Here is a 14,443-nt window from a genome sequence, read left to right as displayed (position 1 = left end):
TACCATCCAAAGCAATCTACAGATTTAATGTGATCCCTATCAAATTATCCACGATATTTTTCACAGAACCAAAACAAATAATCCTAAAACTTATATGGGACCTATATATAAAATTTAGGTCCCTATATGGGACCTAAAGATCCAGAACTGCCTAAGCAATCCTACAGAAAAAGAATAAATAAAGCAGGAGGCATAGCCCCACATTCCAGACAATACTACAAAGCTACAGTAATCAAAACAGCATGGTATTGGCACAAAAGCAGACTATGCGTCAGTGGAACAGAAGACAGAGCCCAGAAATAAAGCCACACACCCACGGTCAATAATCTTCAACAAAGGAGGCAAAAATATACAAGGGAGACAAGACAGTCTCTTTAGCAAGTGGTGCTGGGAAAGCCAGACAGCTGATGTAAATCAATGAAGTTAGAACACACCTCACACCACACATAAAAATAAACGCAAAATGGCTTAAAGACTCAAATAAAAGCAAAAATAAATAAGATCTAATCAAACTTACAAGCTTCTGCACAACAAAGGAAACCATAAACAAAATGAAAAAAGACAACCTATAGAATGGGAGAAAACATCTGCAAACAATGAGGCCAATAAGGGCTTAATTTCCAAAATATACAAACAGTTCATACTACTCAATAACAACAAAAAAACAACCCAAACAATGGATAGAAGACCTAAATATTCATTTCTCCAAAGAAGACATACAGATGACCAATAAGCACATGAAAAGATGCCCAACATAGCTAATTATTAAAGAAATGCAAATCAAAACTACAGTAAGGTACCACCTCACATAAGTCAGAATGGCGGTGGTGTTGGTGGTGGTTTAGTCGCAAGTCATGTCAGACTCTTGCAACCCCATGGACTGTAGCCCACCAGGCTCCTCTGTCCATGGAATTCTCCAGGCATGAATCCTGGAGTGGGTTGCCATTTCCTTCTCCAGGGGATCTTCTCAACCCAGGGATTGAACTTTAGTCTCCTGCATTGTAGGCGGATTCTTTACCAACTGAGCCACCGGGCAAAATGACTATTATAAAAAAGTCTAGGGGACCTCCCTGGTAGTCTGGTGGTTTAGACTGTGCCTCCACTGCAGGGGGGCATGGGTTCCATCCCTGGCTGGGGAACTAAGATTCCACATGCCACATGATGTGACCTGCAAAAATAAAAAGTCTATGAATAACAAATGCTGGAGAGAGTGTAGAGAAAAAGAAACCCTCCTACACCATTGGGAATGTAAGTTGGGTGCAGCTACTATGCAAAATAGCATGAAGATTCCTTCAAAAACTAAAAACAAGGGCTTCCCTGGTGGCTCAGTGGTAAGGAATCCACCTGCCAATGTAGGAGACAGAGTTCAATCCCTGGTCTAGGAAGATCCCACATACCACAGAGCAACTAAGCCCGTATACCACAACTATTGAGCCTGTGCTCTAGAGCCTGGGAACTGCAACTACTGAGCCCACATGCCTGAAGTCTGTGCTCCACAAGAGAAGCCACTGCAAATAGAAGCCCAAGCACTGCAACCAGAGTAGCCCCTGCTCACCACAATTAGAGAAAAGCTTGCGCAGCAACAAAGATCTAGCACAGTCAACAATAAATTAATTTAAAAAAAACCACCAGCAATAACTAAAAACTGAGCTACCATATAATCCAGCAATCCCACTGCTGGGCACATATCTGGAGAAAACTCTAATTCGAAAAGATACATGCACCCCAAAATTCATAGCAGCACTATTTACAACAAAGACATGGGAGCAACCTAAATGCCCAATGACAGATGAATGGATAAAGAAGATGTGGTGCGCGCGCGCACACACACACACACACACACAGTGCAATACTACTCAGCAATAAAGAATGAAATGTCATTTGCAGCAATACTGATTAACCTAGAGGTGATCATAATAACTGAAGATAGAAACAACCGCATATAACTTGTATGTATAGCCTAAAATATGACACAAATGAACTTATTTACAAAACAGACTCACACACACAGAAAACAAACTTACCGTTAACAAAAGGGAGAGAGGGTGGGGAAAGGATAATTTAGGAGTTTGGATTAGCAAACTACCATACATAAACAACAAAGTCCTACTATATGGCACAGGGAACTATATTTGATATCCTGTAATAAACCATAATGGAAAAGAATATGAAGAACATATATATGTATAAATGAATCACTTTGAGGTATACCAGAAACTAACTCAGCAAACTAACTCAACATTGTAAATCAACTATACTTCAATTAAAAAGAAAAAAAGAATTGTACCTCTAAACTAAAAACAAAATGCCCATGAGTCTTTTCAGTGGAAATTGAAGAAGACATAATAAACTCGATAGGAATAAACAAAGGAAAAGGTCTTTATTTGCAGCTTTTTACTTAAATTTTTTTTTATTTGAGGTACTTAGGGAAAAAATGTAAGTTTAAGACCAAAATGAAAACTGCTGCTGCTGCTAAGTCGCTTCAGTCGTGTCCGACTCTGTGCGACCCCATAAATGGCAGCCCACCAGGCTCCCCCGTCCCTGGGATTCTCCAGGCAAGAACACTGGAGTGGGGCGCCATTTCATTTTCCAATGCATGAAAGTGAAAAGTGAAAGTGAAGTCACTCAGTAAGTGTCTGACTCTTCGTGATGCCATGGACTGCAGCCAACCAGGCTCCTCTGTCCATGGGATTTTCCAGGCAAGAGTACTGGAGTGGGTTGCCATTGCCTTCTCCGAAATGAAAACTACTAGGTTAATAAATTTTAAAAGGCCATTTATTTTCAGTTATGCGGTTATTTTGAAATAGCACATGACGTATTCCATTACAGGACACACATGAATATACTACGGACTTACATGAATTAATCAATATGGTGTTTTTGGATATTTTTAAATGTACTCATGTGTTTACAAGACATTTAACTACTTTTCACTGCAAACTTCATCCATGCAAGAATCTTGCCCTAGAATCTCCACACCATCCCAGCTGTGACTAGTTCCACTTTGTGTACCAAGCAAGGACTAACTGACACATCTATGATGTTCCTACCAGTAAGAGATTTTCTGCCATTTGGCTCTCCAAAGTATTGACTTCCATTACAGATTTGAGAGAGGTGGAAATACAGTTATGGGGTATCCTAGACAGTTTCTTCTACATTAGTACCTATACTTTATATCCCACATATTGATACTTTGATTCAGTTTACAGAGATTCCCAATCTCGGCACAAAAATTAGATTGAATGTGTTCCAATTTAGTTCCAGCACAGTTGGAAAAGCTTCCTAAATTTATTTATTCATTTATTTTTGGCTTCATCAGGTCCTTCTTGTGGCACATGGACTTAGCTGCCCCACAGCACATGGGACCTTAGTTCTCTGACCAGAAATGGAACCCACATCCCCTGCATCTGAAGGTAGATTCTTAGCCACCAGGTCATCATGGAAGTCCAAGCTTCCTAAATTAATGGCAAATAATTAAAGAACATGTGAACTGACCATAATCGTCAACTTCTTTATTGAGTCCAAGACCTGAGGTGTGGGCCCCTAGTTTGGTTATCATTCATTCCAGTGTTGAAAGAAGTAAATGGGACAAACAATTACCTACTTGTCTTTCTACTCCCTGTGTAGAGGACAGAGTCAGAAAGTCTAAGAATTCTGGCTTTGCCATTTACTATGGGATTGGCCAACCTTTCTGAGAATCAGTTTTATCATGTAAATCAAAGACAGTAACACCTCCTGCAAAAATCAGCAAGAACTACATGAGAGGTTATATGTGAAAGCAATTTACACTGGGTCTGGCACCAAACAGGTGTTCAAAAAACGCTTGTTCAAAAAAAAAAAAAATTTTGTTTTTACATTCTCATGTTAACATCCCAAAGGTTTCCATAAACTACCTTTCACATATATGTATATATGTGATGTGTGTGCTAAGTCAGTCAGTTGTGTCCGATTCTTTGAGATCCCATGGACCGTAGCCCCCCAGGCTCCTCTGTTCATTGGGATTCTCCAGGTTGCCGTGCCCTCCTCTAGGGGATCTTCCCAACCCAGGTCTCCCACATTGCAGGCAGATTCTTTACTGTCTGAACTAACAGGGAAGCCTATATATAGTACTTATCTGTCATCTTCTCCATAAACTCAACTTTTTATTAAAATTCTAGAGCAAGAGAAGTCAAATTATCTCCAAAAGGCCAGATAATAAATGTTTTAGACTTTTTTTTTTAAATGATATTATACATGTTTCAATGCCATTCTCCCAAATCATCCCACTCTCTCCCTCTCCCAGAGTCCAAAAGACTGTTCTATACATCTCTGTCTCTTTTGTTGTCTCGCATACAGGGTTATCATTACCATCTTCCTAAATTCCATATATATGCATTAGTATACTGTATTGGTGTTTTTCTTTCTGGCTTACTTCACTCTGTATAACAGGCTCCAGCTTCATCCACCTCATTAGAACTGATTCAAATGTATTCTTTTTAATGGCTGAGTAATACTCCATTGTGTATATGTACCACAGCTTTCTTATCCATTCATCTGCTGATGGACATCTAAGTTGCTTCTGTGTCCTGGCTATTATCAACAGTGCTGTGATGAACACAGGGGTACACCAGAACTGAAAGAGACACGTGTACCCCAATGTTTTAGACTTTTTATATACTTAAAAAAAAAAGCTTTAAAAATGTAAAAACCATCTTAGCTCATGAGCCTCACAGAAACAGGGATTCAGCCTACAGGAAGTATATTCCCCAGCTCCTGTGCACAATTCCAAGACTGCAGTATAAGAAGTGTGCTACTGGGGGATGGGCGGTCAGGAGGAAATCAACCAAATTTCTAACATGATCACTGTTTCCACAACCATTTGGAGCTCTAGCAGTATGAAATTTACTACAGCCAATGAAATATCTCCTGTTTCTGGAAGTAGACGATCAAAGAGGGTAAAAGCCATAATTTCAAGTGTAAGAAAAAATGTCTTATCAACATTAGATTGGAAAAAAAAATACAAAATGCTACAGATTCTACAACATAATATTTCTACACAGTGGTCACTCAACTAAAAGCACCATGGTATTACAAAATAAAACCAGCCCTGGATAAGTCATGTATGGAAGAGATAGAATTCTGGGCTAGACTCTATATACATTTTTACTTTCACGATCTCTCAATAAATGACTGTGAAAAATTCAAGACTGTGATAAAAGCAACTTAATTAAAAAACAACATTTATTTTGGCAATATTTTTCTTAATATATTATAATTTTCACTGCAGTTAGATGCCATGTTAGGATAAGATGCTCAATTTCAGTTTTTTAAGTAATCATTGAGATTCTATTCAAAAACTTTTCCTATTAAATTCACTAACTAAAAGAACAAACGATGGGACTTCTCTGGCAGTTCAGGGGTTAAGACTCCAAACTTCCAAACCAGAGGGGGCACAGTGGGTTCAGCCCCTGGTCAGGGAAACTAAGATTCCACAGGCCATGCAGCAAACAAATAAGACAAGCAATGGTATTCCTGTCAAGAGAACATAATCATGTTCTCATGTTTAGCAATAAATCAGGTAGTGTTCCCTGTTTTAAAAATATTTGAAAAAAGAAAAGTAAAATTTTTAAAAACCAAATCTGCATTATAAAAACATCCATAACAAACTTCCTTTGGACAATCCATTAATTATACACTTAAAGTATAATTAACTCTTTAAAATTCTATCAATATACATGCAGGCAATGAACACATACTATCCATAGTGAAGCATAAGATCTATAGTAATATTTTTGGAAATAAAAAAGTCTTATTCCCCCTGTATACTGCATCAAAATTTTGTAACACAGGATGATTTCTAATTCAAAGTCATAAGTTAGGACTACTATTAAATTAAATGAATTAGGCTGAATAATCACTTGTATGCCCTCTTAAATCAGAGATTCTTATACTTACCAATGATGTCTGATCCTCAAATGGCCTTGTAATATTTTTCCTAATGTTAAAAAAAAGTGACTGTAATTTTAATAAGCAATTCACCGATAACAATAAGGTAATAAACAATAAGGTAATAATATTAAATAAAGATAATTATATATTCAAATGATCAAAAAAAGAAGCTGGAAGATATGTATTCATTCAAATATTTATTTAGTGCCAGGCCCTGTTCTAGGAGCTAGGGATACCATAATACCATGTCAAATAAGATCCCTGCTTTCATGGAATTTACATTCTAGAAGAAAAGTAAACAATTTCAAAAAGTTCTAACTGTTGTGACAAAAGTAAAACAGGGCACCGTGTTAGTATGAAGAATGGAAAACGATTATTTGAGCTGAGACCTAATAAATAAGGAGCTAGCCATGGAAGAGTTTTGAGGTTAAGAGTACTCTAGGAAGAGGGAGCCAAGTAAGAAAAGATTCTGAGATGGAAACAAGTTTAGACTATTCAAGAAACAGAAAGCAACAAACATCCCTGGAGCTTAATGAACAAAGAGTTAATGGTGGGATATGAGGTCAAAGATGAAGACATGGTCCAGAAAATGTAGGGCCTTGCTGGTTCAGGTAAGGAATGTAAGTTATTAAAAGAGTAACAGGAAGCACAGGGGGATTTTAGACAAGAGAGTGATATGACTGGATTCAAATGTTCTTTTTAAAGGGCTGCTCTGTCTACTATGTGAGGATGGAATGTAGCGCAGCGAGAGTGAAGAAGTCAGTAAGCAGCTATCACAGTAAGCCAGGAGAGAAAGAAAACGTGGGCTGGACCAGCAGCGCTAGCAGTGGAGATGGACAAATAGTGGACAGAGAAATGCAGAACGCTATCTTCCCATGCAAAAGGTTTGTTCAAATATGCATGAAGAAATTCTGCTAAGATACACAAAAAACTAATGATGCTGGTTGTTCGAAGGAGAGTGTGTGTATATTTATATTTTCACTGTATATTTTTGAATTTTTAGTCACGTAAATATAATACAGTTCATAATTTTTACCAATTTAAAGAGAAATAAAATGATATATACAACATGATCTCTATTTTGTTTAAAGGAAAAAAACAGATGTATAGACACAAAACTACACGAGGAGAAAATATACACAGTGTTTATCTATGAGTGATTATTTACTCTTATCCCAATTATTTAAGATAAATATATATTACTTTTATAATCAATAAAAAAAGTATTTAGAAAAATGATGCCAAATAAATCAGGAAAAATTACTGCAGCATTTATGATTAATAGCTAAAAGCAATTCACAAGTAAATAGAAGACAGAAATTACAAAGAAGAAAAGGAGAAAGGCTCAAATGAAGTCTCTGATATTGGAGTGGAATTGAAATTAGTAGTACGAACTCATGAATTTTTAGGACATATCAGTATCAACTCAGGGCTTTTTAAATATATAAATATAAAATATAAACAAATACAGACGTGCATACATGCATAGGTTAATGTACCTATGTACAAGCTCTTTTCTGCTAGAAGACTGATGACACTCCAGTAGCAACTGAGCATATTTAATGCCCATATCTCTGTTTCTTAGTTATCTTTCTCCAATATATGGAACCAGGACTGATTCCAGGGCTCTGGCAATGAAAACTGCAAGATGAGCCTAGAGCATCTTGTGATGCCAGAAAGGAAGTGCTCAAACACAGGGGTACTTTCAAAGGGCACACAGGCCAACCTGAGAGAGATCCCAATGGCCAAAGGGAGAACAATTTATCAACAAAATAAATCACGACAGCACTGACCCCCAAAGAACATAATAAATACATAGTCCACACCGACATAAATAAGTAAACAAATGAAGAAGAAGGGACTGATTTCCCTTACAGAATCTCAATTAATAATGTAGAGGGAATGAAGGGAAATAGAAAATCACTATGCTACTGCTAAGTCACTTCAGTCATGTCCGACTCTGTGCGACCCCATAGACGGCAGCCCACTAGCCTCTGCCGTCCCTGGGATCCTCCAGGCAAGAACACTGGAGTGGGTTGCCATTTCCTTCTCCAATGCATGAAAGTGAAAAGTGAAAGTGAAGTCACGCAGTTGTGTCCGACCCTCAGTGACCCCGTGGACTGCAGCCCACCAGGCTCCTCCATCCATGGGATTTTCCAGGCAAGAGTGCTGGAGTGGGGCGCCATCGCCTTGTCTGAAAACCACTATACCACCACAGTAATCACTATTGTAGACAGGATTCACTGATGGATGCTAAAATGAATAAGCAAAAGTTTGAGGAGAACTAGGATTACTTGAAAACCTGCAAGTATCTCCTCTAAACGTCTGTTAATTACAAAGGGGAAAATATCAATAGCAACTTTATAGTGGGGAAATCTAGCAGACACCACTTTAATCAAATTTAACACCACCAGTAAGAAGATATCAAGTATTCCTTGGTAAGATATACTGAAAAGGCACATCACTTTTGTGATATTACCGCCAAAAATGCACAATCTCAATCTACTCATAAGACAAATCCAAACTGAAGGATATTTTACAAAATAACTGACAAGTGCTCTTCAAAAGTGTCAAGGTCATCAAAGATGAGGAAAGGTTGAGGAATTGTCATAAATTGGAGGAGACTAAGAAGACATGACAACTAAACACAATGTGGGATCCTAGAAGAGAAAAATGATATCAATGGAAAAAACTGGCACGAACCATTTCAAGCCTGTGATTAAAAGGTAAGTGTGTATAAATTACTGTCCCCATGTTCATTTCTTACTTGTGATAACTGTGCTATGGTTACAGAAGTTATAACATTAAGAGATGTGGGAGAAGGGTATAAGGGAACTGTACTATTTTTGCAACTTTTCTGTAAGTCTATTACTATTTCAAAGTAATACATACATGCTATGATTACAACTCTGTAAGAATGTTCAGTACAAATGAATACACAGATGGGAAAGAAACAAGTTTTGAAATACTCATAGCTATGTATGTAAGGAAATGTAATATTTTTTAAATAAAACATTTTTCTAAGTCTCCCATAAAGTGATTGGTTGTTACTTTTACAATGAAACAATATAATTAAATAAGTAAAAGAAATCACACTTACTTTTTATACAGAATGCCATAAGGTTTCTTCAGTGCATACTGTAAAACATAATTTATAGCTTTCAAAACAAAACATATTGTGAAAAGCAGAGATAAAAGTGAAGCACTGTAACAGTCATTATGCAAGGTTATCCTATAGCTCCTGAATCCTATTCTGATATCTTCTGCATGGCTCCCCTTTGATCACATATAACTTGCAACACAAGCTTAATATTCTTAGGACTTTCCTAATTAAAAATTTCTATGCCTTTTCAATATTCCATCCAATTTAAATTATTCCCTTCACTTCCTTAAATTTCAGCTTCATTTAGCCCGCTGTCCTTTAACCACCCCCGACTATCTGCAGTTCCCCAAATGTATCATACTCCTTCACACTCCCTTTGTGCACGAGCTTTTGCCTCAGCCTTGGAAGCCCTTCCCTTCCTCCTCTTCCTCTTCTCATTTCAACTCCTTCAAAATGAAGCTTAACCATCATCTCTAGGAAGCCCACCCTGTGTGGCAGCCCTCATGGGATTTTAACTCAGCCTCCCATTCTACTCCATGACAGAGGATGAGAGGGTTGGATGGCATCACCGACTCGATGGACATGAGTTTGAGTGAGCTCCGGGAGTTGGTGATGGACAAGGAAACCTGGTGTGCTGCGGTCCATGGGATCGCAAAGAGTCTGACACGACTGAGCGACTGAACTGACTATCTGACTGACTCCCATCCTACTCCGTGCGTACCTCCAGCACAGCACATCATTCACAATGCTGTAACTTTTACTTGTCTGTCTCTCTCACTAAGCTCACTGAAGGGAGAGATTGTGTCCTATATAAATATTAATCCCCAGTATCCAGCATAGTAGTTGGAAAAAATAAATGGATATAATATGCAGTTAGCTCATTTTACAAATTAGATATGTTCTTGAAATGTGAGGAAATCAAATTCCAGTCATTGAAATCAGGTGAAATTTACTAAGGGAGCTGTAAGGAAAACCAGTAGTCAGTACCTTGGCAAGGCAAACAACCTCCAACTTTAGCTTTTTTCTAAGGTTAGCATTTCTTAAGGCAAGGCAAAGTTTTCTATATATTTCTCAGCAGCCCAATTAGTATGCTAAAAACTTTCTAAAATGATTTCAACGCCATTTAAAAAGTGTGTATATACATAAATATACGTACCACATCTCTAAGCACTTGTGTTACTGTTGAATTTGCATTTCCCCCTTTAATCAACATAGCATTTTTAATATTTTCACTAAGTTTCGGTTCTCTCTTCTCAAGGAATCTCTTGGCTCTTTTTGTTTTGGGTTTTCTGTTGCGAAAAATCACAATTTATAACAACTTAAGACATTTTCCTCATATTACAAAACCAAGACTTAAATGCAAATTCTTAAATATCAAAAAGATATTACATAACATTTATTAGTTAGGATTCCACAAAATCTCATTTTGGGGGGAATATTAATAAAATATATTCAGTTATTACTATTAAATGCATTAATTACATTTGGTCTTTAAAAAGACTTCCATTTTTATATTCCCAGCACTCTTACGGTTTTCTAAATCTTTTATTAAAAAAAACAAGGACTCAAGTGAATACTGTTGCTATTTTTACCCAATTATTTTTTCTTTAATCTTAAAGCAATCAAACCAGTACTCTGCACCCAAACACAATGAACAGCACACCAACTGCCAGTCAACTTGTGGGCATAGGGAGGCTAATTACTGCTTATCTTTCCTCCAGGTATAAGACCACAATGCCTGCCAGGAAGTATCCAATGTCCCACTCCAATATCATTGCTGATAAAGTCAAATACTATTGCCACCAACTGAGAATAATAACAACAGACACTTCATTATAGTTAGTCTATTAAGGCCTAATCTTTTACAGATGAGTCAGCTGACGTAATCTGTCCAAAGCCACACAGCTTGGCATGTAGGCCAATCTTCAAAATGAGCTACATTTAAAAACTCACCTAGACCAAGCATCCTGCAAAATATGAAAGGAAAACAGGGGCTTCCCTGGTGGCTCAGAGGTAAAGAATCCGCCTGCAATGCAGGAGACCCAGGTTCGATCCCTGATCCAGGCAGATCCCACATGCTACAGAGAAACTAAGCCTTGGCACCACAACTGTTGAGCCCAGGAACTGCACCCACTGAAGTTCGTGTGCCCTAGAGCCTGGACTCCGCAGCAAGAGAAACCAATACAATGAGGTACCGGAGCACCACAACGAGAGAGCAGCCCTCGCAGCAACAAAGACCTGGCACAGCCAAATATACACACACACACATACACATTTATACTATATATGGGAAACAAATTCATTATTCTGATTGTATTCTGTCACATCGAGTAGAAGGCTTTTATACAGTACGTTGTTCACCTCCACTTACACTACAGTGAGAATCTTGATTTTCCATTTGCCACCTACAGAAATAATTTCTCTTCTCTTAAATAACTATGATCTTCCCTTCCAGTTCCATGTACACTTTGGGAAGGAAAAGAAAAACAGAATATACACACACATATACTTTACCATACAGACTTTTAAAAACTCTCCTCCAGATAAAATATCAAGCACATATAAAGCTTCTAACCATTTACTGGTTGATAAAGATACACATTTTTTTAAGCCAAACCAAGAGAGATTCAGTGCGTATAACCCAATAAAAGTGCTGTATGTTGCATACTCCATGTGGTTTATTACTTCTGATTAACCAGCAACTTCATGGCAAATAGATGGGGAAATAGTGAAACAGTGGCTGACTTTATTTTGGGGGGCTCCAAAATCACTGCAGATGGTGATTGCAGCCATGAAATTAAAAGACGCTTACTCCCTGGAAGGAAAGTTATGACCAACCTAGACAGCATATTAAAAAGCAGAGACATTACTTTGCCAACAAAGGTCCATCTAGTCAAGGCTATGGTTTTTCCAGTAGTCGTGTATGGATGTGAGAGTTGGACCATAAAAAAAGCTGAGCACCAAAGAACTGATGTTTTTGAACTGTGGTGTTGGAGAAGACTCTTGAGAGTCCCTTGGACTGCGAGGAGATCCAACCAGTCCATCCTAAAGGAGATCAGTCCTGAGTGTTCACTGGAAGGACTGATGTTGAAGCTGAAACTCCAATACTCTGGCCACTTGATGGGAAGAACTGACTCATTTGAAAAGACCCCGATGTTGGGAAAGATTGAAGGCAGGAGGAGAAGAGGACCACAGAGGATGAGATGGTTGGATGGGACCACCGACTCAATGGACATGAGTTTGGGTAAACTCTGGGAATTGGTTATGGACAGGGAGGCCTGGCGTGTTGTGGTTCGTAAAGGGGGTCGTAAAGAGTCGGACGTGAAGAGTCAGACACGACTGAGCGACTTCACTTTCACTTTTCATGCATTGGAGAAGGAAATGGCAACCCACTCCAGTGTTCTTGCCTGGAGAATCCCAGCGACGGGGGAGCATGGAGGGCTGCCGTCTATGGGGTCGCACAGAGTCGGACACGACTGAAGCGACTTAGCAGCAGCAGTAGCAAAGAGTAGGACACGACTGAGCGACTGAACTGTATGAACCAGCAACTAATGCAAACACCTTGTACGTTTTATTAGCTGTTTGTCCCCCAATGAGACAATAAACTAGTCTTACTCACCTTCGCAGCCCCCAGATCTGCAGCTGCTGCTGCTGCTAAGTCGCTTCAGTCGTGTCCGACTCTGTGCGACCCCACAGAGGGCAGCCCACCAGGCTCCCCCGTCCCTGGGATTCTCCAGGCAAGAACACGGGAGTGGGTTGCCATTGCCTTCTCCAATGCATGAAAGTGAAAAGTCAAAGTGAAGTTGCTCAGTCGTGTCCGACTCTTGGCGACCCCATGGGCTGCAGCCCACCAGGCTCCTCCATCCATGGGATTTTCCAGGCAAGAGTACTGGAGTGGGGTGCCATTGCCTTCTCCGCAGACCTGCAGAGTGTATAGCAAATGTGCAAACACCCCTGAATTAATGACCAAACGAATAATTTGTCCTTTTGATTATACGTTAACCCAGGTAAACCGCAAAAGAACGCATAGCAAATCACATAACTATTTAGGAGGTCGAGAAACACTTTCTGGACGAATTTAAAGCAGCGATTACCCAAGGATAACTCAAGAAACACGTACAAGTTTGGGAAAAAGAGGAAAAGAGCATCTCTCTGCGCTGCAACAAAGCCTTTACCTACATTCTCGCAAATAATCCTCACAGTTCAATGAAGAATAACTATTATAAACGCTACTTTACACAGCAAACTGAAATTCAGGGAGGCTAAATGACCCAACCACAAAGCTCTAAGCGGTCTGTGACCTAAATCTGTCAGATTCGAGGGCTGTGCTTAGAGCCCCTCACTAACGCCTTTCTCACACATTTGCGGAAACGAAGACATTCCCAATTGTCTAGGATAAAAGCTGCCAAAGCCTTGGTGCCACCTCCACCTCGGGGCTCCCACACGCGGACTTCCCCGCTCTCCGTCTCCCCTCAGGCGGCACGAACAAAGACCCAAACCAGCTGCTCCATCCACCCGGACTGGCAACGGGTGTGAGGAAGAAGCATGGGCGGCAGAAGCGCTGACACTCCGTCCAGCTACAGGAGCCCCTTTGGGCAACGTTACCCGGGGCAAGAACCCAGTGCACTTACACAACTCTATCCAAAGCGTCCATCTCTACCTCAGGGGACCGGATGAACGCACGTGTACCGCCCGCTTACCCGATAGGGCTGTGTGTTGGCGGAAGCCGAACCGAACTTCCGGAAACGGAAGTTGCGCGTGACGCCACTTCCTGGGGCCGAAGTGGACTCCTGGAGATGCTATCGGCTGTGGAGGAGGGACTATGTTCCCTTGGTTACAGGTTTTTGCGTGGGTTCTTTTCAGAAAGTTAACGGTCGCTTCTAGGAGCTTGATGTACACACCTATGTATGATAGTGGTCAGGGTTCTTGGCCTTCCCTCAATCAATAGAAATTGGAGAGGCCAGCGAAGAAATTAAGGCAAAGTTTTTGGGGGCCTACTGCGCCTGCAGGAGCGACTAAAACCAAGTGACAGGTTCCCTTGCTTGCTGAGAAGGGGGCGGGGCAGGTGAGCTGGTTCCTTATATGGCGTGAGGACACGGTGTGTACAGGGGTGGTCTGGAGAGGTGGCTCACCTCTTAGGTGGTGTTGAGTGCACTAGCATAGTTTTGCTTCCAGCGGTAAGATAAGTGGCAGTTGGGTTGTGTGTGTGTGTGTGTGTTTAATCTTGTCCATAAGTTGCTCCAACTGCCCATGCACATAGTTTTTTTAGTCTCTTATGGTTTCTTTGTATTTTATTACGGGAGGAGAGGAGACTTTTGTCCAGGTGCAAGCATTGCAGCACTGCAGGAAAAGGTCCCAGGCCTGAGCATGTTTCATGTGTGTATCTGGAACCAGATATCCAAGGAACAGGTG

At 40.0% G+C, this 14,443-nt stretch overlaps 1 protein-coding gene across 5 annotated transcripts in view; it reads right to left on the bottom strand.

Annotated features, from left to right (window-relative positions):
• Window positions 1-13,840, bottom strand: part of RPF2 (ribosome production factor 2 homolog) — a 37,998-nt gene extending 24,158 nt beyond the window's left edge. Inside the window, exons 1-4 of one of the 5 annotated variants that reach the window (XM_025294725.2) lie at window positions 13,732-13,840; window positions 10,188-10,320; window positions 9,029-9,066; window positions 5,935-5,974 (exon numbers count right to left, since the gene is read on the bottom strand). In XM_025294725.2, coding sequence (XP_025150510.1) covers window positions 5,935-5,974; window positions 9,029-9,066; window positions 10,188-10,244 — 135 coding nt within the window. In that variant the 5' untranslated portion in view covers window positions 10,245-10,320; window positions 13,732-13,840. Of the gene's footprint in view, window positions 1-5,934; window positions 5,975-9,028; window positions 9,067-10,187; window positions 10,323-12,650; window positions 12,713-13,662 lie in introns of those variants that run through there. The other 4 variants (XM_025294723.2, XM_025294724.2, XM_044924408.1 and 1 more) reach the window with 4 other exon arrangements.
• Window positions 13,841-14,443: the final 603 nt, after the last annotated feature.

The sequence above is a fragment of the Bubalus bubalis genome, chromosome 10 (genome assembly GCF_019923935.1).
Source record: "Bubalus bubalis isolate 160015118507 breed Murrah chromosome 10, NDDB_SH_1, whole genome shotgun sequence".
NCBI lineage: Eukaryota > Metazoa > Chordata > Mammalia > Artiodactyla > Bovidae > Bubalus > Bubalus bubalis.
This window is presented reverse-complemented; position numbering and strand designations above follow the sequence as displayed.